This window comes from Barbatula barbatula (assembly GCF_947034865.1).
Source record: "Barbatula barbatula genome assembly, chromosome: 6".
In the NCBI taxonomy this organism is placed as follows: Eukaryota; Metazoa; Chordata; class Actinopteri; order Cypriniformes; family Nemacheilidae; genus Barbatula; species Barbatula barbatula.
This window is the reverse complement of record NC_136765.1, coordinates 4,629,580-4,653,253: the sequence shown is the minus strand read 5'-3', so window position 1 is coordinate 4,653,253 and position 23,674 is coordinate 4,629,580. Positions and strand designations below refer to the sequence as shown.

At 37.2% G+C, this 23,674-nt stretch overlaps 1 protein-coding gene across 1 annotated transcript in view; it reads right to left on the bottom strand.

Annotated features, from left to right (window-relative positions):
• orc3 (origin recognition complex, subunit 3) overlaps positions 1-23,674 on the bottom strand; it is a 49,912-nt gene that overhangs the window by 22,160 nt on the left and 4,078 nt on the right. Inside the window, exons 5-14 of the mRNA XM_079457892.1 lie at positions 21,613-21,717; positions 21,396-21,541; positions 16,700-16,812; positions 14,323-14,482; positions 8,763-8,876; positions 8,302-8,435; positions 8,165-8,228; positions 6,572-6,688; positions 6,407-6,486; positions 4,106-4,239 (exon numbers count right to left, since the gene is read on the bottom strand). Of these exons, the coding sequence (XP_079314018.1) occupies positions 4,106-4,239; positions 6,407-6,486; positions 6,572-6,688; positions 8,165-8,228; positions 8,302-8,435; positions 8,763-8,876; positions 14,323-14,482; positions 16,700-16,812; positions 21,396-21,541; positions 21,613-21,717 (1,167 nt within the window). The remainder of the gene's footprint in view (positions 1-4,105; positions 4,240-6,406; positions 6,487-6,571; positions 6,689-8,164; positions 8,229-8,301; positions 8,436-8,762; positions 8,877-14,322; positions 14,483-16,699; positions 16,813-21,395; positions 21,542-21,612; positions 21,718-23,674) is intronic.

Genomic DNA, 23,674 nt, shown 5'->3' with positions numbered 1-23,674 from the left:
AGCCCTATTATAAACCCATTCAAAATCCAAGCAATAACTACTTTGAATCTTACTCGGCCCTATGAAAACCCAGCTAGTCATTTTCACAAAATCATTCTACATAATGTCAAGATTCATTGAAAATATAACCTTGCTATATTTAATATGGGGGCATTTTCAAGACTGAAATTATGGTAAAAATAATTATTGAAATCTGCTCCTAATCCTTATCTATGAGACTTTCTATATTTGTGACCCTGTCTATTCAGCTACTTTAAATGACATTAATCCATAGGCCGTATAAAAGATTAACAAAGCATTTCCATTCACTTTCGTTATAGAAAGATAAAGCAAAAATTTCCAAGATAACCATTGACAATGCGTCAATGATGTCATTTGAAGCCAGAATCTGTGCTCTACAGAGCACACATGAAGGCAAGGTATCAAGACCCCACCCAATATTCCCTGATGATAAATGAAGAAACCATGTTACCAAGCTCTTTTTAATAACATCTTAAAACCAACATACAAACATACATTAGTGTGAAAGAGCCTTCAAAAATGACAGAAAACATCTTTAGCAAAAATATATTACAAATATAAAGTACGATTGAACTAAGTTTGGTGTGATTCCCGATCGTTTACATGGAAAGGGTTGGTGGGGCTTATGACCTATACTGCAGCCAGCCACCAGGGACAAAGACAAATCTTTGGCTTCACTTTCCAGCATGTGCACAGCACACTTGCATTAATCTGATATGAACTTCACTTGATAGTTTTTTAGGAATATTAGCATTTCTGAATTCTCTGCTGTTAGTCTGTTCCTTCCATCTACAACACACACAACAAAAGCTCCCTAATATTCACAGTGTCCAGCAGTTTTGCTCCAACCATAAAAGACAGAGTCTAGCAAGAGTCCATAAAAACAGAGTTACGACACTTGCATAGACGTCTGCTGAAAGAATGGAACACTATCGGAGAGACCAATAGTGCCAAACATTGCACTGAAGTCCTTTCATTTCGGTGTCTCCCAAATGCATTTGCTGTACAGTTGGTGAAACGGCATGTTTAAACATTTGTTGGTGGACATATCTTATATTCATAGATCTTGTATTCATGCTTTTAAGCATTTGTCAGACGCTTTTATCCAAACACAACTTATATTTCATCACACTATGCATTTCTTTCTCTAAGTATGTGCAATCCCTGGGATCGAACCTATGACCTTGGAGTTGCTAGCGCCATGCTCTAACCCCTGAGCCAGTCATGTACGGAAATATGTGACCTTGGATCACATATCTTAAGTAGCATGGGAACATTTTTAGTAAAAGCCTAAATTACATTGTATGGGTAAAAATACATAGCCTGACTACGTCAGACTTTGTACTTCCGCTCAATTTCATTTTGCTTCTGTACTTAGTCTGATATAGCAAACCAACTCCCAGATTATCTCCGGCTCCACACCAGCCGTCCAACCAACGAACAGATGGTGGGTTTAGAGCCGTGACATAAAACGACAGCGGTCATGGAGACACATGATGCTATTCTGTCAAGCTCGAACCGACACCCGTTTGATAGGTCAGTGGCTCCTTTCTTTTCCAGTCCTTGAATATTGCTATGTGATGCTGTAATCTTGCAATTAAATTAAAGCATTTCTAACAGACTTGAAATGAACGAAGAGCTGTGTTTAACAAAACTAATCCTGAGTTTGACAGTTGGCTGCAAATATTTTCTTGTTTGTCTCTACTTACAAATATTAGTTTTGATGCACTAATTTTCCCGTGGACGTGTAGATTTTAGGGATCCACCGAAATGAAAATTCTTGGCCGAAACCGAAAAAGAGGAAACCAAGGCCGAAAACCGAAACACAGAAATAAATTATGCCAATTATTAGTACCATGGAATTTATGGCTATGACCTTGTACTTACTTTAATATTAATTTATGCAAATGCAATGCCTTGATTTTAGTAAAGTTCCAAAGAATAAATCAATTACAAATTATGCAAATATATATTTAGCATATTGCAACAATGCACAATATAAAATAAAATTCAAACTTAAATGTTTAAATTTGACCCTACTCATTATGTACAGCACTTCTGGGGATGGGGACTTCAGATTTCAGAATCAGACGCTCTGATCTCCTTCTGCGCTTTTCCGTCTGCACGCAGATGGTTCTCCGCATATGGGCCACGATGACCTACTTGATTGACGCGAATCGAGCGTTCACGTGATTCGCTTGTTGAAAAATCTGAACTTTGGCAAAACTGCGCCGCATTAACCAATCAGGAGCTTGCTCTAGAAGGGCCTTGAGCGAGCAGCAGAAGCCCCTCCCATGACGTAAAATCGCATCTGTCATGAAGCGAACATTCTATAAGAGTATATACGAGATTTACTAAAATACGTCCACACCGCAGACTTATCGCTTCAGACAAGCAAAAGCAGGTCGCGGTTTCTGTTTGCGTCACCACAACATTTCGGCCGAAAATTTCCGGTGGCCGAATATTCGGTGCATCCCTAGAAGATTTACTTCACATAATTTGCAAAAGTCGTTCACAGCCATCTTCACTCTGGTATTTCGCTCAATGGTTTTGTTTGACTCAAGTGATGATTAATGTATTTTTCATGTACATACTGGTGGTGGTGTCTCGTTTTCTCATTTATTACTCTTTGATCACCTTCTATTACTCAGTAGTTTTTGTATGTGGGTATCGCGTTACCATCTCTATGCTGTGGGCTTCGTTTACTATCGGGGCATTGTCTCCGCGTTGTGGCCTTTCACAGTCATAATCCCCAAGGGATATTCAGAATAGTCCCCCACTAGTAACCAACCAACCAACCAACCTTTATGGCTCTTCGCGCCCTTACAACCTACCACTTCCACAATGTTTCCACAGAATGAAGGTTCACTAGAGTATGACTATAATACAAGCTTTACTCACGGTTCGCTGGATGTTACATTGGATATCTTACTAAAAATTTATTCTTATCTCATTATTCAGGAACCTCAAGAAACTTCATCGGGTAGTTAGACATTTTTTCATTCAATTCATTTGTCTTTCTGAAAGAACTGTTGGCTTTTGGTTTGAGAGTGGTGTTGCTAGAAGCTCACTAGTATTTTTTGATGCACAATTGTGTAATTATTGATAATATAAATAATATACATACTCAAAAAAATCCCATATTACCACGAACCCTTTAAAAGTAGTCCATTTCATGAATGTAAACAGTTGTGAAACAAAACAGACACGTCACAGAATTGGATCCATCCATAGACATAATAGACTTGATTAGATCCGTATATATCCGTATACTCACTCTTAAAAGGGTAGCAGCATAAAACACTCACTCAAATTAAAGCAATTGTGTTTACCTAATAAGATTTGTAAAGATAAAGAAAAATGTGGCAAACAATCATTCAGTTGTAAAAGATGTGCTTTAAACACACTTTGAATGCAGTAAACTTAATACTTCGTGTTGAATGAGTGTTGAAAGAAGTTGAATAGATTTATTAATGTTTGGATGTATTGTTAGTGTGTCTTTTTTCTCGCCTCACCCCACGACTCTGACGCTAGCAAAATAAGGGCTGGTATCACCACTCAGAAATGTTAGTTAAGACCCCTGTGGTGGTTTTTTTAAATATAGGTTATGTAAGGGATAATACAGAGCTTCCAGTGCGTTTAAAGGGTTTTAATGTACAACGTGGAGGCCAAGAACCACCCGACGTGAAGTGGATCCGGCAGTTCACTTGAATGTAATCAAACTGACCGGAGCTACCCGTGCGTTAAAGGGTTTTAATGCATACCCTCCAGCCAATTAGAATATAGTATTCAAACAGACCATGGTATAAGTGTATAGAGAAGCAGATCATGTGTGTTCGGAATGGGTTCATCTGCCTTCATGTGTTCTCGGAACATTTGCTCATCTTAATCACAATGGCAAAAAAATCATGAGGGTTCACTATGAATTTGTATAATTATTCCCTTGATATTGTAATTGCGATTATTGTTAAATATTAGATTTTGCAAGCGTGTTTAAAAATGATGTATAACTATATGTAAAGGAATTAAATGCCATATTTTAAATAAACCTCCTGAAATTAAGCAATTAGGCCAAATCACTTACTTTCCAACTCTTCCAATCTGACAACGAACTCATCCACTTTTTTGAGCACATTCTGCATTTTCTTGGTGTTGGCCGATTTAAGAATTCCAGCACATTCCCGTAAAACTGCAACAAGCTCATCTTTTGCAAGAATCCTGCCAAGAAATTAAACAAATAATTAGTGAAACCTAAAAAAAACTAAAATATGGTCAAATAAAGCAATAAGCTCTGCAAAGCACTGGGTTACAATGCATCTTGTAACAGCAAGGGGCATTAGTATTGCTTTGCGGGGCTTAGAGTTGTGCTAAAATGTATTCATACCCTAGTTAAACATTATCAAGAAAGCCTTTGAATCTTCTCTGGAAAAATGTTACTCATTGGGAATAAGAATTTTAAATAGGGGGATGTCATTATGAAATAAATGTGATGTTCTTTGTAATGTAATGTTCTTTGACATTCCTTATAAATACTCATACCCTTTTACCACCTCTTATTTTTGCCAAGATAACAGCTCTGCGTCTTTACCTATGTCTAATATGTTTGAAGAACACCTGACAAGAGATAAATTACAGATAATGTTCAAGACCCTCCATGTTGGAACTGCTCCACTTCAGTTCTCTTCCCGCATTTTCTATAGGGTTCAGGTCTGGAAAGTGGGATGGCCAATGCCAATGCAATGCAAAAACCTGTTTGCTTTCAGGTCATTGGCCTTTTGAAAGATTCAACCTTGGCCCATTTTATGACTTCTGGCAGAGACCGTCATGTTTAGATTTTCTACCTGCCGTTATACCATGGCTTAGCGTCGGGTTGTTCTTGGCCTCCACGTCGTGCTTAAAATCCTTAAACGCTAGGCTATCTGTGGATTATCCCTTACATATATGCTAGAATCAACAATGCACTCTATCTGAACAAGACATTCAGGATCTCCAGGAGAAAATTTGGTTGAAACCATTAAAGGTAAAGCAGTAGATTTAATTTTACACATGGTGTACTTTTTTAAAAGCTTCATTTTTTAATTCATCGAACCAAAGAACCCATCCCGCTTTAAGTTCCAGTAGTTCAATTTAATTTGATTTATATAGCCCTTTTCACAATGTGCATTGTTCCAATGCAGCAAAACGAAAAACACAAAAAAAGGTCAAACATAGTACATTATATATCAGGTTAAATTATTCTAGTAAATAATAGTAGTGTCCGTTACTTTTCAAACACTGTTGTCAAGTTTAAAATTAATCTGATCATAGAGAGGTAATGCAGTCTTAATCCGAGTATAACGGCTTAGAAGGTGGCTCAACAAATCAGAATTAGAAACCAGAACTCACCGTTTTTAGTGTTATAGTCTTATTTTATTAACACTGCATATAGGAATTTATAGTGTGTCTGACATTTGACCTGTGTTTTGACTTGCAAAACCTTTTATGTTTTGCGTATAGTCAATGTTTTCTTGTACAGCTGCTTTGTAACAATGAAAATTTTAAAAAGCGCTATATAAATAAAGCGGACTTAAATTGACTTTGCATGGTTTTCACATTAAAAAACATAACAATCCGCTTTTTTTTCCAAGGTCTTTGTATTTGTATTTCAACTTTTTCTATACAATAGAGCTATATTTGTCCACATGATTTATATAGTGTTATTTAATATAGAAAACAGCAGTAAAATTCCTAGATACTATAGTGGTTTTGAACCATACTATAGTATACTACAGTGTTTTAGTGCAGTTCATCAATTTACGACAAGGGTACTACAATTTCCTTTAGCAAATACTACAGTATTTTTTTGTCTGAGTGTTCAGGTTAACAGGACTCTTATTTTGGCGGTCGTTGGAAGATCCTTGAGTGTGTGTACGACGATAGCTTTACTCAAACAGTAAAATGATCGTAATTAAAATAAACTCTCAGAGCAACTCTGGAGATTATGTTCATGTGTTTTATATCCTCATACAGTGCAGACACAGACAAATCCTTGTCCCTCATTCGTGCCATTGATTATTCTCCCACACAAACAAGCACAACCATGACAATTCATCAATATTCATTGTATTTTAACACAACTGAATGTTATTTTTAACATATTATCTGTTCTGTTGTCAGACATTAACCAAGAATCCTATAATTCGAAGGCGACGATTAATTTTATAGAACAGATGAACAGAGATCGTGTCACTATCTTTTACATTATAGCGACTTCGCGTGTTCCCTGGGAATTGAACCAATAAACCTTTGCGCTGTTAATGTGATGTTAAGATCAGGAATAATAAATAACGTAATAAATACCTGTTACTTACATTTTTTACTAATACAGATTTAGAGAAATGGTTACCTCAGAAGCTGCATTGCTGAATGATACTCTTCTGTTTCCCAAACATTCTTCTCATTGCAGGTTACATGGAGCTCTCTTATCTAGAAGCATGAAATGTATATAATGCACGAGCCAAGTACCAGAACAACCTTATCTAAATTAAAAACAACTTTCATATCTACTCACATGTTTTCCCAGGGGACACTTGGGTAGCAATGATGTCAAAGAGTACAGACAGTGGAGGATGGGAAAGTAATTCTTGTGGTATTTATGAAGGTTTTTCAGCAATTTCTGACACTCATCCTGAAAAGATACAAAATGCATTGTTTTTAAAGTGTTTTGGGAATTGATTAAAAATTGTTAAATATTAAATATATAGTTGACCCAAGAACAAAACAAAATGTAATAGTTGAATTACACTTATGTAACTGAAAAGCTGCTTATGAATTTCTCTTCTGTGATACCAGGGAATACATTATGAAATATCTTGTCCATAACTTAGAAGTCAATGGGGGTTAGAGTTGTTTTGTTATCAACGTTCTTCAAAATATCTATTGTGTTCCCATAGAGTCAAACAGGTTTGAAATGACTATATTCAAGTTGTTTTTAAAAACATACTTTACAAAAAAGACATTACTGTGTACATCTTGAGACAATTGCACTGATATATTTTAAGATATAAATTCAAGACACCTCTAACACTGTAAATAGGATTATTCTTAAACCCTGTCTGGAAACTGTCTTTTACTAATAGAGTATTCTACAGATCTCTCCATCGATTAATCGGGTATTCGGATAAATACTTTATCTTTATTAAAGAGCAATACTAAATATACAAGACAAAATAATACTGGTCTCTTAAAATCAGTAAAAACAACTTAATTGTTTCCTTTTTTAAGTTTAAATTTTTTTTTTAAATTTAATTTTATTGCTGACGTTGCATAAATTTATAGGTGAAAAGAAAACCCATTTAGTACATGCCATTACCATATTTAATTCAAAATGCAATATAATACAAATATATAAATAAGAAACATGAATAAAAATAGAAACAATCATTTCAAAGGTAAACAATTAACTTTAGCTTATGCATGACGCATTTAGTTGAAATAAATTAGTTTTATTTTATTTATTTTTTACTATCAAATAGTAATACATAAAAATACTGTACTTAAACAGACTTTTATTGTGGCAGGTTGTCGGAAGACACTTATTATTTAGTGTATCTGTTTCTTCACTCAAACAATAACATGTTCGTGAAATAAACTCTCAGAGCAACCCTGGAGATGAAGTTCATGTGTTCGTGTCCTCATACAGCGCAGACAAATTCATGAGCATCACACGTTTATCACGTTAAACTGTGCAATTTATTCACTCAGACACGCAGAACAGCCAGATGATATGTTTAAATAACAGGATTAGTCATCCGCATCTAGTTTTATGGACTCAATAGAGCCGCAAAACATGTTTCACCAGCAAAATATACTGAAACTAAGTTATATTGCAGTTCACCATTTCGAGAAGCAATCTCTTATTTATCAGCATGAGACATACGTGTGAGTGTGAACAGACTAAAATGCACATATCTCACGGTGAATGCGTGAGACTTGAGTCCTGTAACATGTAAAGAGTTTATCGGGCTGTGCATTAGTAAAAATGGCTACGTATGTACTGTAGTTAAACAAAGCTTCGAGGCAACAAAAATTACAAATGTATTACAAAACAAAACTTTGAAAAAAACCTTACTGATTAGAAATGAATAATGTGAAAATGTTTTACCTTGACATGTTCATCACTGGTAAGTAGCAAAACCTGATCTTGTGGCTCCTGAGTCTCCACATATCTACAAAGTATCGAGTGTAAAATAAATAAAATGCTGAAGCCATCCACTGACCAGTGAATATTTCTGTGCATACCGCATGAATGAGGGAAGATGACGGATTCTTTCCACATTTTTCTGGCTCAGCGTCTTGGCACGAAGCAAGGCCTCCTGCTTCTTGCAGCAAAGGACACTGAGAGGTTGGCTATTAAAGTGCTCTAACATGGAGAGCTCCAAAACAAAATATTAAATATCATAAGTTATCATCACAAAAGAAATGCATGACTTATAAAAGTTTAAAAGCAAGTTCAAACAAGACAGACACGCATTTTAAATAATTTGCAAAAGATTTAAGAAATATTTCATTGTAAATATTAAACTGCATTAATTGTAAAACTATATAATACATATTAAAGTTATTCAAGTATTCAACCACCACAAAGTTTTTTCAGATATTTGCAAATGCCACTGACAATTATTTAAGTTGACAGAACATGTTACAGACAAATAAACAGCATAAACATCATGGTTACAAGCATGGCACTGTCTTTGACTCACCTGGAGGCCCTTAACAAAACTTTGAACTGAAAAGTCATGGTAGAGGAAGATGCCAACTAGAACCTGTATCACCCTACTGCTGAGCTTGAATGGGAACTGAGAAGTCAGAATCAGCTATGGAAGAGAGATAAACATTAAACAATAATATTATTATTCTACAGAAATGCCTAAAGTTTAATACAACTTAAGTCTAATTTACTGCAACAACCTTAAAATACACAAACAATTAATAATACATTTGTTTTTCTTATTTTATTAAAGTAAAGACTCCAGATGGACCTAGGCGCTTTTACCCGGCTGGCTGAAAACGACAAGTGGGGCGCTTGAACAGCGTTTTTGAAAAGCAGAGACACGTTAGCAACGATACTCGGAGCATGAAAAAACGCTGAATGACAGCGCTTGAGCCTGGAGAAAAGAACTGCAGCAAAAGAAAGTGTTGTTTCCATTTAAAACTAAAGAAAAAGCTGTCCGTATGCCGGCAGACATACTTGGTGGACACAGTCCCTTATAGCAGGGGCCCTCTCTAACGCCATGAGAGAGAAAGGGTTTCTACACACAGAAGAGAAATGCATTAATGCAAACAACGGACAAATCTCAGAATTATTTTATACGTAAAACGGACAGAAACTATCACATATTGATTTTATAATTGTTCGAGAAATATGCATTCAGAACTACAACTGTGTAACGCAATTTTACACATATAAAATATGAATGAATCCATTATACGAATGCTCTCTGTCCACACTAGTGTTTTCCAAAATCTGATCATGCACACCAAAACATCTGAAAACGCCTATATCCATGTAGTGCTCACATGTTAAAAACAAGCCGCTTCAACATGTGTCAGTTCTGTCAGGAGTTTACATTCCGCTTCTCTAACTAAAATGTTTCTGAATCAATTCATCAACACTGCCTTTAAAGGCGGGGTGTCCGATGTCCGAATTATTTTTGTTTAGACAAAGTCAGGTCAAGTACCAAAACAACCTTGAAGCCAATCAGCAATAAGCTGCACAGTGCACAGGACGGACATTAGTCGAGCCGAGCGCTGACGAAAGCAAAGATGGGGTATGGGTGTGTTTGTTTAGTTGATTTGAACATCAACAACGGCTAAGAGAAGTCGGACATCACGCCATTAATCTAGTAAAAGGTCTCCTCGGACCCGTTTCAGAAAGCAGGGTAAGTGCAAACTCCGTGTTAGTTAACCCCAGAAAACGGGATACACTGGGTTTTCAGTTTCAGAACGCGAGGTAAATCAAACCCGTGACCACAGGGTAAGTCAAGCCCGTTTCAGAAATCAAAGTATCTTAAACTTAGACTGAGTAACCATAGTAACCTACTCTGTGAACCTAACCTGGTCGGGAGCAGGTTTTATTCCACTAACCCGAGGTTTGTTACAATCTCCGTCCCTTTTAGAAATGCGAGCGGTGTTGAAATTGCCTTCGCCGTTAGTTTTTTCATTCGTTTTCCTTTATCGCGCACAACCAGTTCGTAACACATTAAAATGGCATGTCCGTTTATTCATGAACCCGTAGATGAGGAAGCTGCATTCATTCAGAGAGAGTTACATTTACATCGAGATAGAATATATGGTGAAGCCCCGTTTGGATGTTTTATCAAATCCGGAGGATGTTTTATTTGAGCGATACTATTTTTCTTTACAGTCCGTTACATATATCCACACTCCGCTTCATCCTTACATCACAAACCTCACTCATCGGGGCCGCGCTCTTACATCTGAGCAGATTCTTTGTATGGCTTTACGTTTCTTTGCTAATGGAAGATTTCTATAGAACACCGGGGATGCAGAACACGTTAGCAAGGCAACTGTATGCAGAGCAGTAAGAAAAGTGTGCATCGCTCTCAAGCACTTTTTATACATTTTTGTTAAGATTTTTATTAAAGTTTATTAAATATATCAAACATTTCCCAGTCAGGCATCCTACTACCATGAGCATTTAAACTCACCGGACTTTTATTACAGAAGGATTGCACCTACATGACAAAAATCGAAGATACACATACATACATATATATATATATATATATATATAGTGCCTCCAATTCTACTGGCGAGAAATAACCGGAGCGCTTTTTGTCACATGCCGTTGCCATGGTGAATCTTGTTATCTTCGCTCAATTGATGGTGGCTTTTTAAAGCCGCGGTGATCGGGCGTAACCTCGGGTGAACTTACTCAGAGTGGATTGAACTCATTGAAACCAGCTGTTCTGAAACAGAAAACTCAGAGTAGCGATTATCTGAGTAAATCAACTCAAGTGTTCATATTTTAACTCAGTGTTGCTTGAACCTCCTTTTTGAAACGGGTCCCTCATATCCTGATAGCAATCACTATATTAAGTGGTGTAAATGTTTTATATAAATATTTATTGTCTGTGGAAGGCATAGGACTAAATCATTGAATTCATTAAGACACATCGTGTTGCCATTGAGTTCATAAAAATCTGCAAACAGCACCAGAATATGGTTGTCAGTCCTGTATTTGAGTTGTGTTTACATGTAGTTCGGTTATTTACAATGTGACAAATGCATTATATAATTACAAGACACCTGTAAATTTCAAGTTGATAGTTGACTCGCAATCGCATTTATGAAGAAAACATGCGTCTCGTACCAGACAACTAATAGTCTATCACATCACCTATCATTCTCTGTCACTGTGTTAAGGAACAGTGCACAAAGATGTCTGCAAACCGTGCCTCAAAATGTTATGCACATTAAATCTTCCAACATTAAGCAGCAGTGCTATAATACGATAGTATGCTAGCGTTCATAGATGCCACACTGCAACGGTAACCCCCTTATGTAAACACTCTGCACGGAAATTAAATGAGTATTGCATTTGGTATAGACTGTATATTACGTACAGAATTGTGTGTAGGGCAAGAAGTCAATATGTAATATTGAACTGCAAAAATATAAAACCTAAAGTGATATTGAACGTTTAATAAAGTGTTAAGTGCATCATAAAACGCATAATAAGGTTAAGTGTATGATAAATGTGTAAGAGAATTGCGGCAGTTGTTTAAATTTAATTATCCACCAGTAGATGGAGGCAGCGCCTCGCAGATGTTGAATCGTTACTCCTCTGGCTATGCCTCGTCACTCCACCCCTATGGCTCTGTCAGGCTTCTCCTTCCCTCTGGCTCCACTTTTGTCCTTGATGGCTCTGGTTCCGCCACAGTCTTCCTGATCCCCACCTCTGTCTCGGTCGCCTGAGCCGCCAGTTTCGCCTTGGCCCTCCGGATCATTGGCATCACACTGGTTCTCGGTCGGCTCCTCCTCCACTGGCTTCCTCACCATCAGCCGGCCCCCTGGTGTCGCCAACACTTCTTTCACCATGGCTCCTCCCTCCGGTCATTCCACCGTGGGCCGCCATCCTGGCTGGTCTCTGGCCTTCCATTGGGCTCCTCCCACCATCCATGCGGCCCTGGCTCCATGGACCTTTCCAATACATGTTACATGCCTCTTGCTTGCACCTCCTGGGCACCCACCCTACCTCCCTCCTCCCGTTGGACTATACGGCGTGTGGATTTATTCTGTTCTGTCTGGTTTTACTTCATTTTCCCAGTTGTTTTATGTTATTCTGTTCACCTATGTCTTGTTAATAATCTTGTTTGCTCCTTTGTTCTCCTATGTATATATACGGTATGCTCTTAAATTCTGTCTGTTCATTGTCCGGTATTGTTCTTGTTTTAATGTTGTGTGTGTAGCGCTTACTTCTGGATTCTTTATTAAAAATGTTTGGATTATACTACTTTGACACACATGAAATTGCAATATCGTGTTGCATATATCCGAAAAACTTAGTTTAGTCATACCATGTGTTCCATTCCGAAAATGTGCTTGAGAACCACTGGTGTAGGGACCAAACAACTGTTTCCTGAAGTTCATCCTATGCCCATAAGGAGTAACCACGCAAAGAATCACGGGAGCTCAAAGTGTCCATATATTGTACCCTTCGGAATCCTTCATTACGAATGGCCCTTTGAAGTGGCCAGTTATGAGCACTTCAGATTGGAACGACCCCTTAATATGGCGGTCATGATTTTTTTCACTCCGAAGTACCATTCGGAGGGTGATATATGCCGTTTGGAAGCATGCAACAATGTGCATAAGCTAATAAAACACAAACAATTCCGATAGACTTCTTTTTGAAGACCGCCGAATGATAGAATAAGTAAACTAATCACAGTAATTTGCTGAAACACATGGAACACTGAAACATGGATGTTTGCTAGGCATTTCATACCAGACTCAGGTAAGTTGTTTTTGTTGAACCATACCATAATAGCGTCACCAATCCTTTCTGCACCTTTTTGTTTATATGAATTTCTTTTAACATTCTAAGCAGATGTAGTTCATACAAGTTTAGAGATTAACGTTTTGTCAACACTGTAAACATTTAGAAGAGCAATGTAAACCTTCTAAGATTCGGTTTATTAAAAGACACATTTTGCTAGAGTAGAAACTTTTAAACCTTATTTAAGGGTTCGCTTCGTGTATTTCCCCATGCATACAATTCTGCGCAATAGTTCAGTGGTTCCTATTTAATTTAAAGACACATCCATTTCATTTCTGTGTTGTACAACACATTTGAGAGCAGAGAAATCCAGGAAGGGTTTATTTGGGTCCTAGTGTGTTTGTTTGGTTATTGATTTCAACAGTTTTCAGAAATTGCTAACGGCACCCTTAAATTAAATGTTCTGAATCTTTTGCATAGAGTTCATGTTTACAGGCATGTGTCACAGGGAGGTTTTGAGGTGACAAATACCTTTGTATTTAAGTGATGCATTGTGTGTACATTTGACAGGTAATTAATGATGTGCGTTTCATATCCTTTAATTTGGCTTCTTATAAAATTTTCACGGTGTAATATAAGACTTCTGTAAACCCTGTACAGACTTTTTTTAGCGTAGCGCAAGCATTTGATGCAGAGCGAGAACAGTTTGAATATTCATGATCATCTTAACTTTCTATAACCGTGAATGCCCAGCGAAGAGAATGAACACAAAAAGTCTCAGGCAAGCACACCCGAATATAGAGACACAGATAGAACACATCATACTCGCGGTCAGTGTGGCTGATGTTAGCAACAAACGGTGAGTACTGCCCTCAATTTTTTGCACCTCTACCACACACCTTCCGCTAGTTTATTTTTCATTTCCTCCAAAAAGTGTTTGGGGCACATTTGACTTTGGTAAAAAGTGGTAGGGAACATGTTCTAAATATCTGTGAATAGACTGCCTCTCAGCGGTAAGCAATAGCGAATACTACTTGGTTTAAAAAAAAGAACCACTATTCAATGGCATTCCAAGATGCAAGTTTCAGAATAACTCCGTATTTGGCTCAAGAAAGTCAGTCATTTACATCTAGAATGGTATGAGGGTGAATAAATACTAGATACAAATTTATTTTGGGGTAAAATATTCCATAAAGAAACATACAAAAAATATAATGTTAAAAGTTATTAGGGAAAGCAGAGAATTATATTCTTTACTGAAACATTCCTTTAATTTATAATTCATAAGGGTTATTTACCTTGTCGAAGACACAGGCTAAGTGCTGAGTACATGAGAGGGAATGAAAGACCTCAATGCAGAGCAAAGATGAAACAGAGTGAGGCAGCCTGTGCTGGATCGTGATCGGAGATGTTGCAATGCCAAAGATAAAGATGAGTGGAAGCTCCTGGGTGTACTGACTGTAAATACAGAATTTGATTAAGGATTGTTAAAGAACACAAAATAAAGAACACAAAAAGACACCAAAATATGATGTCTCACATAATTGACTCACCCTCATGCCAACCTACGTGTATATCACTTCCTGTCTTCATCCAAAAACAATCTGTTATTGTAAATGATATACTATCTCTTCCTCACTTTGTAAAGCAACAGACTACTCTTTGTACCTCCAAACACAGGAAGCAAGCTCCTAAAGTGCATCTATTCATCATAAAAGTAATACAAGACAACTTAAAGATATGACTACGGTAATAGATATGGCTAAAAAAGTCAATACACCTAGGATGCCACAAGGGTGAGTAAATCTAAGAACAAGTTTCATATCTATGTAAACTATTTCTCTATGTCAAGAACTTCAGAGAAAACCCTGGTTAGAGAATATTGTTAGTGCTTTTAGTTCTTGGAGTTACCGGACAAAATTTATGATTCATACCAGGTTATAACTTTTATGGCAGTGTAAACAAGTAACTAAGATTTTACTCTGTATTAGCCCTTGAAGTCAGCTTGATTTTGGAAAAGGGTAAAGCTTGTAGCCTAAAATCTTGGAATCTCTTTAGATTCCTTCAGTTAAAGGTTGCCCAATGTTGTTCCAAACGTTGTCCCTCAGTCGGTCATCAACATTAAAAAAAATGATATCATTGTGCAGTACTTTACAAACACACTTGTATTTTGTTATAAAAATTAATATGGTTCTAAAGCATCATGCCCTGAAGGTATTTTCAAGGTTTGGGGCCGAACTTATCTATTTTGATTCCATGGGTCAGACAGAGCACAAAGGCTATAGTCCAATGAGATTAAGCTAAACATAAGATATTTACATATGAAAACAAATAAAAGCTAATTGTTCAGGCTTGTTTGGTGCAAATTTACACAGCCTTAATGAAAAAAAGAACAGAATGATGCGAAGTAAAATTTAGCAAGTATTTTTGCAACATAACTGCAATACAAAAGGCAGGGTATGACAATTTTCAGTAATATGATGTACGAAAATGTGAGTTTAAAAATAAGTTTATAGTTTTTTTTAAACAAAGTTTGAGAAAGGTTTTTTAGCATTTCGATTTTGTAACCATTTCTGGAATAAGCCCACGCTGAATGAATGAAAAACCTGTTAATAAAACCATGTTTAGATTGTTTACAATGTTTTTCTTGAGGAAAAACAAGCACATAAATGTTCGGGTGAAAGTTTGGAAATAGTGTATTAACAGTGTCTGCACAGACACTCGTGGCCTTCTCCGCCGTGCAGCACGAGCACTGCAGACGCATACCTTAGTGTTTTAAAGGTTGGTAAGCTTATTGAAGCGCCGTGTATTTTCGTGTGACTAGTTTTGATGAAAGTCATTTCAAGTTTAAACTGCGTTTAGAAGCAGACAACGCTATTCTCGCATCTGATGCTAAGTTTGGTGATTAGGAATCTTGCATTCATACATGATTAAGCTAAAGACGAATAGCATATTTTTTAGTTTCCGATTTACTAGCGAACAAAAATTACTTGTTTAACTATATTTGTTTTCATAGCCAAATTATTTACGATTTATTCTAGATTTTTTGTCATCACTACACAGCTTTTACGGTATTGTTTCTGCCTTTCGTTCACACAAGGCGCTTTCCGGGACAGTCCTGTTAATGTTACTAGGTCCCCTTTCCGGAATCCCTTTTCGGATCAATCCGGGATGTGTTGGTGTGAAAACATTTTCTACCATTCCTCTCCTTAGATCCTCTCAACCTCTGCCAGGTTAGATGGGAACCATCATTAGAACCACATTTTCAGGTTTCTACAGAGATAATCAATTGGGTTCAAACCCAAGCACTGGCTGAGCCATTCAAGGACACTGACAAGAGTTGTCCATAAGCCACTCATGCATTGTTTTAGCTCTGTGCTTAGACCTCTACCCAGTCCGAGGTTCTGAATGCTCTGCACTAGGCAAGTAGTCACAAATGTGTTTTTTGTCTTCTCATTAGTGCGTATGGAGTACCTTATAATTGATTTCGAGAACTGATATTATTTGTAATGTGCATCAATCCAACAACAACTTGGTTGGACTTCCCATAGCGTTCTAAATTAAAACATTTAAATAATAATGATTATGTTAACAGATTAATTCACACATATGGATGACACTTCATACAATAGAACACCATATTATAAACACAAAATTTGATAAGACAAATTCCACCTGCAGATAAGGATAAAATCCTGTAAAGCTTGCAAGTTGAAAGCCTCAAAGTCTTTGAAGAGCACGACAATTGGCAAACTCCAGTAGAGGCCATTATTTTTCAGGTCAGGCTTCTGCAAAAGAGCAGTTGATAACAGCAATTCATAACACAGCTCAAGCATATCAGAGTACATCAGGTCGACGTTACATATCAAAACTCCCTTTAACATTTGGTCAGTTTGTCCAAGGCTGACACCCATTTGCCAGGACAATGTAATGTCATATCATATCAATATCATTTGATGGTATTAACATGACGACATGTTACTAAATCTGTCACAGAGAAACAACTGGGCACCAGCAAATAAATTAATGTACATTTGCAAAATGGCAATGCATTATTTTCCATATGAAACAAATAAGAATAACCATATTCCCTAATACATTAAAGTCCAAGTAAAGCAATATTACATTTGTTCTGAGTTTGTCACACCATAGACAAATGTGACCCTGGATCACAAAACCAGTCTTAAGTAGCACAGGAAAAGTTTAGAAATAACCATAAATACATTGTATGGTCCATAATTATCGATTTTTCTTTTATGCCAAAAATCATCATGTTTCGTGAAGATATTTTGTAAGATTCCTATCATAAATATATAAAAAAATTTTTTTTTGAGTGGACAGCCTAGTCATGCAGTGACTCTAAATAACAACTTCATTGGCATCTGATGGTGCAAAAAAATCTAAATATTGACACAATTGCCTGTTTTAAACCGTTTTATCTCCGCCAGGGGTGTATTCCAGAAAGATGGGTTAATTTACCATCAGATTAACCCTGAACTGTGGGTTGATTAACCCAAAACCTGCTTACTCTGGGTATGTCGGTTCCAAAACACCTGTGTCGAGTTAGTTTAATCAACCTACTGCTAATAACCTTGAGTTAATGCGCGCGCACGGAGAACATATCGAGGCATTTTCAATGGAACGCCGAATTTAGGAGTCAGCATGGAAACTAAGGGTGAAAAGTTACGTGCCGCGTACTTCTCCGAAGCGGAGTTAGAAGTTTTAATGTTTGCTTATGAGGAGTTCAAGCTAGGGATGCTCCGATCCGATATTTGTATCGGGTATCGGCGTCGATACGTAATAAAATTCTAGATCGGGTATCGGTGCAATTTGTCACCGATACCCGATCTGACATAAAATTTGTGCTAGACGATGTAAAAGTTCATGGAGACACCGGCGCTTAAACTCTCTCGTGGGCGGCTGTGCTTTGCGCAACGTGTGACATCATACGCTAGCAACGTGTGACATCATACGCTAGCAACGTGCTCTGTACGTAGTGCACGTGAACATATAGCAGCGAACAGCATGGAGCGAGCCAAAATATCTGTCATTTGGAGTTATTTTACAACAGCTACGCCAATAAGTTCCACCGCTTTCATCGTTATGGAAGGGCAACCGCTGTCCGTCGTTGCGAAAAATGGCTTCAGACTACTTATAAACCACCTGGAGCCGCAGTATGACACGCCGAAGCGTAAATATTTATCTGATATTTATCTCTACCTGAACTGTACCGAAAAGTCTGCAAACACATATCAGAAAAAATTAAAGATGTCAATGCGGTGAGTTTTACAACAGATATCTGGAGCTCCGACGTGTCCCCTGTGTCGCTTTTAAGTTTAACCGCACACTGGTTGGATGAGAATTTTGTGCCACAAAATGCCACGTTAAATGCAACAAACATGTGCAGTTTTACTAAGCTAGGGAAGCTAGCGTTTTATTCATCTGTTTCTGTGTTGGATGTTAAATTTTATTTTCACTAAACTTTAGTTTAGTTAAGTGGACTTTGCTTTAGTGACTAAAGCATTAAAAAGATCTGATTCATGTTATTTTGAATATCTAAAGCAGTAAAGCTATTACTTTTTTGCTAAATTTCAGCAGCTTTTTTGCGAATTGATTTTTTAATTATTTTTGCACTTTCTTAAAAATTATTAAGAGATTTTGTTTCCATTTATTTATACCCGTTTATCAAGCTAGTGAAGCTGTTGTTATATTCAGCTGCTTAATTTGCACTTTAATTTTGAATGTCTTGTCCAAAGATAGTGAACACTTTTGTGTTATTTTTCATTTGTTTTGCTGGTTTAATAAACTATTTACTAAATTTGTGAATCATTAGTTTGTTATTTTGTTTTACGGGGTCAGGAAATTTATGTTAAGTCGAGCCTGATGTCTTGCACAGCAATGCACATAGTTTATTAAGTAATTGTGCACTTTAACATTTTTACCTTAGTATCGGATCGGTACTCGGTATCGGCCGATACTGAATCTCAGGTATCGGAATCGGTATCGGAAGCAAAAAAGGTGGATCGGAGCATCCCTAGTTCAAGCCCATTATAATGAAAAAAAGTAATACAGCTGCATATGTGAGGGAGAGACAATTGGCTTGGCAAAAAATAACTGACAGAGTCAATGCGTAAGATTGTTTTTATAACATTGTAAATATGCTTGCATTTTGTTAATTTGCAAAGTTGAACAATAGTCTTTTTGAGCATGTGGCATGACTCGACAAGCATTTACTACATCAGTTTTTGTAAGAATACAGTGCAATGTATATTGACAAGAAATATGTAGGCCTCTTGTTTTATAAAGTGTAATCCTTCTGGAGCCAAAAGAACTCTTTCCCAAGTCAAAATGAAACACATAAACATTCTCCAAAAAGGTAATATTTTATTTTAACTGTTGTAAGATCAATGTCTTAAGTTACTTTTACAGTATTCTTCCTATATAGCTAATAGAAAGAAGGCTGAGGCCCGTCTAACTGGCGGGGGTCCACCTCCACTCACCCCATCTGAGGAGTTGGCTCTTTCGATTAATAAAGGTCGCCCTGTGGTCGATGGGATTCCAGAGGGCACTTCGTCAGACTTTGCTACCTCCCACAACAACTCAAGTTGCGTTTGGGAACCCTGATATTAAGATTAAGTTTTAAGTTTAAAAAGTCTGTGTAGCCTTTACGTGTATGTGTGTGCAGTCAAAATAAACTTATTAAGAAATGTCATTTAATTGAAGTAGATGACAGAATTTCTGAGAGCAAACCTGCCACCCAGTGGAATTCTTCTTTAATAAAGCGCACAGGTTTATGGCCAGGGAACTGTACAAAAGTGTGTGGAAACCGTTTCAGTGCCATGCATACTGTACGAACTGCTCTGTTGCCTTTCCCACATGCTCTGCATCGCCCACATTGTAGAGAAAACTCCCCATAGCAAAAAAGCGCAGAGCAATACAAAGAATTTGTTCGGCGCCAAGTGCTGACTCACGTTTGAGATGTGTGGTTTTAGTAGGTTTGTTAAATAAATTAACGACTGCCTAGAAAAACGATAGCGCTCCTGCAAATATTCGTTAGGATAAGAAAAGACATCGATACGTGGTCTTATCTCCCTCTCATGGCAAAAAAACCCCCGTATAATCTGTTCCTCTACGTCCACAGGATCCTCATCGAAAGGGCACGCCATGCTCGGAAACCTCTCTGAAACAAACTAACCCTGTAACATAACCTGCTCCGGAGCAGGTTATCCTCAGAGAGTCAGTTGCTATGGTTACTTACATAACCCGAAAGTTACCTCCGTTTTTGGAACCGAAAGCAGAGGTTATCCGCTTACTTACTCCTAAACTTACCCGGGTAAGTCACATAACCTGCTTTCTGGAATACACCCCTGATAAAATCCTATCCTAACAAACCATACATCAATAGAAAGCTTTTTAAGACTGGTTTTCTTGTCCAGGATCACAAATGTGTGATTGACCCAACCAAATTTGAATAAGATATACCTGCCATATCAAAGAGTTTCACAGGAGGATATGAATTCAAACACACACAATCTGCATGAATAGAGAATCACCTAAGCGCGTCCCGAACACACACAGTGATCTCCATTTGTCTGTTTACTGTTTATGTTCTTTACTCGAACTTTAAGACCTGATTTCACACATAAGCGAGGACTATGCCTTCATTAAATTATGTTTTTAAATGCCTTGAAATAAAATTTGAGACATTACTGGTGTGAGACAAAACGATGGCTCTGACATTTTAAGTGATATTTTAGGGCAAGTTATTTTCAGTTAAACCAGCCTTAAGCAATCCCTGCAAGATTTTGCGATTGCAGAATTTAACGCAAATTACAGATTTTCAGCATAACTTGGCCAAAGACGAAATGAGTCTTTCGTCACAAATTTTTTAATTTCCTGTTGTCCTGTTTAGATCAGCAATTTTTGTGTGTTTGGCGATGCAGGAGGAAAAATATGTAATTATACTTCCAATTAAATCAATTCTCAGAGTTAGATCTATTTTCTCTTGTTCATTTTATCTAACGGTGAAATTTTGTGAAGTTAATTGATAAAAAATCAGATCTGATTAATCACACATTTTTTCTGTGATTAAACACGATTAATCGCACATAACATTAATGTTTTTAAAAATTATTTTAAATTCTAATCATTTCACATTTAATCTCCAAATTAATGTAGAAAAGATTTTTTGGCTTTCATTGAAAAATTACGCTGATCCAGAATATACCTGTGCTATCTGAGAACATGCCAGGTTCCAAAACACTCACTCAAAATGAGCCAGATGTGAGCGCATTCTTAGTGTACCTGATGCTACAAGCCATTAGTTCTTCATGTTACAAGAAAAAGTTTGTTTTCTTTAAACTTCTCGTACCTTAACTGAGTTGTACCACTGGCAAAGATCACTAATACTACATTGGCTATTCAGATGCAGAGCTGAATCATCCTCTTGTTCTTTGTCCAGAGCCAATCCTCTTCCTATCAGCTGCTCTAGAACTCTCTGAATTAAAAACTTAACAGCTAGAAAAAAAACATTTAGACTTTAATTCAGGTTATTTCAATATGATTCGAGTACAAAGTTTTATACACACCTGCACAGTCTTTGGCATGAAGCGACACAACAAACGGCGTCACAGATTCTTGAAGGAGATTACACAGACTCCGAAACGTCATAGTGTGATCTGGAACATTTACCCCTGGTAATAAAAAAGGCCATTAGTTATGATTTTCTGTAAACTCGCAAACCCTTGTATTTATATATTTTATAAAAGCCATATTGAGGCATACCGGGGAAATGGCAGAGCCAGATCTTTACCTTGTTTTATCTAACTGTAATCCTGTTTTAATCCTGTTTTTGTCCACTCTTATACACATACTAAAGAGAAATTTCTAACACGTGTGACTTATAATAAAATAAAACACCGAAGCATTCATAGGAATATGTTAATGGTACACATACATGATAACATGAATGATATGAGATGATCAATAATCACACACTGCACTTACAAATGATTTACTGCATACGATTTGACAAATCGATTTATCAACGTTTTGATGACACAATATGTTTCAATGAGTATATTCACTTAATGAGGATTTACACAGATGCACTTCTAATGTTTTAGGGCGGTTTCACACTAGCACTTTTGGTGCGCACCCGGATTTGATAAACGTCAGAGTTCGGTTCTTTTGGATGATGTGAACACTGTCTTCCAGACCCGGGTGCGCACCTGCGAACTGTACCCGAGTCCGCATAAAAAGGGAGGTCTGGGGTGCAGTTCATGTAAACGCCAGTACGCTGCTCTGCTGATATGAATGCAATCGTACCAAATCGCGGAAGGGAACCGCTATTAATGAGGTAAAAATGTGTGTGTCAAGGGTAAACAGCTGTATCAAAATGAATGGAAAACTGTTTCACTGGCTTAAGGCTTTCATTGCAGCTGCGAATATATTATTTTGTTTATTTATTTAACCAACACTTTGTAAACGGTTGCAATTTTGTGTTTTGGAATGTTTGCTCAAACTATATTTGAATCAGGCATTTCACTTTGTCTTTGTTAACTAGTGGTGTGACGAGATCTTGTGGTACCGTTCCGATCTTGTAAGAACACAATTTCCTCACGCAATTTGCACGATGGAGTGCTGGGTTTGAAATTGCAACCATTTTAGGTCGCTTATACTCCCTATATTTACATTAACATTTATGCATTTGGCAAACGCTTTTAACCAAAGCAATTTACATAGCATTGTACTATACATTTGTTTATGAATATGTGCAATCCCCTGGGATGGAACCCACGACCTTGGCGTTTTTAGCGCCATGCTCCAAGCACTGAGCCTCATATTTGGGTGCATTTGTTTGTGTGCACATTTTGTTTTGGTGCGACCTGTTTTCATTACTCTACAGAACACACTAAAAACTGCACAAAGATTGTGTGTGCTGTGTGCAACAGTGACCTGCTGTTTCATAAAGGCAAACCTCTTCAAAAACGGATCATCGGTATCTTCCATACGTCCAATGTTAGAAAAAAACATGATGTGTTTATTTAGTTTTAACGGTTTCTCTTAAGAGTATGAGGTTTAGTCAGTGGAGGGGGATTGACAGTGTGATATGATCGACACCTCTGCCAACACAAGCACTTTGCAAAAGCATATAGAGAAAACAACCACAGGTCTTTACTTAAAGCTGCACCTTTTAAGAAAACAAAGCAAATATTTTGTCAGATTTGCAGTGTTTACATATTGTTTACTACTGCAAAATATAATTAATTAAAATAGATGTTTAATTTGTTTAATAAAAAGTTGATTCTATAATGCCTAGATTTTTTGCATTATGTGTTTTTAAGGTGAATAAGAGACAGTTTTCCCCTATAGATTTCATCATTGAGGATTTCTCTTAAAAACAAAATGCGACCATTTAGTCGCAGTCTGGAGCGCTGCCTAAGAAATGGGACACCACTACAACACATCATACGTCATTGCTAGCTCCCACGTCAAAGGAGATGCAGTTAAGTTTATCACCAACTTGATGTCGTCATCAGCTTGTAATCTTATCAATTTCGTAGATTAGAGCCTAAAAAGAGACCCTGAAATTTTATCAAGAGCAGTGCACCACACCTCTGGCGATCGTTCCGAAACCCCCCCCCCCAC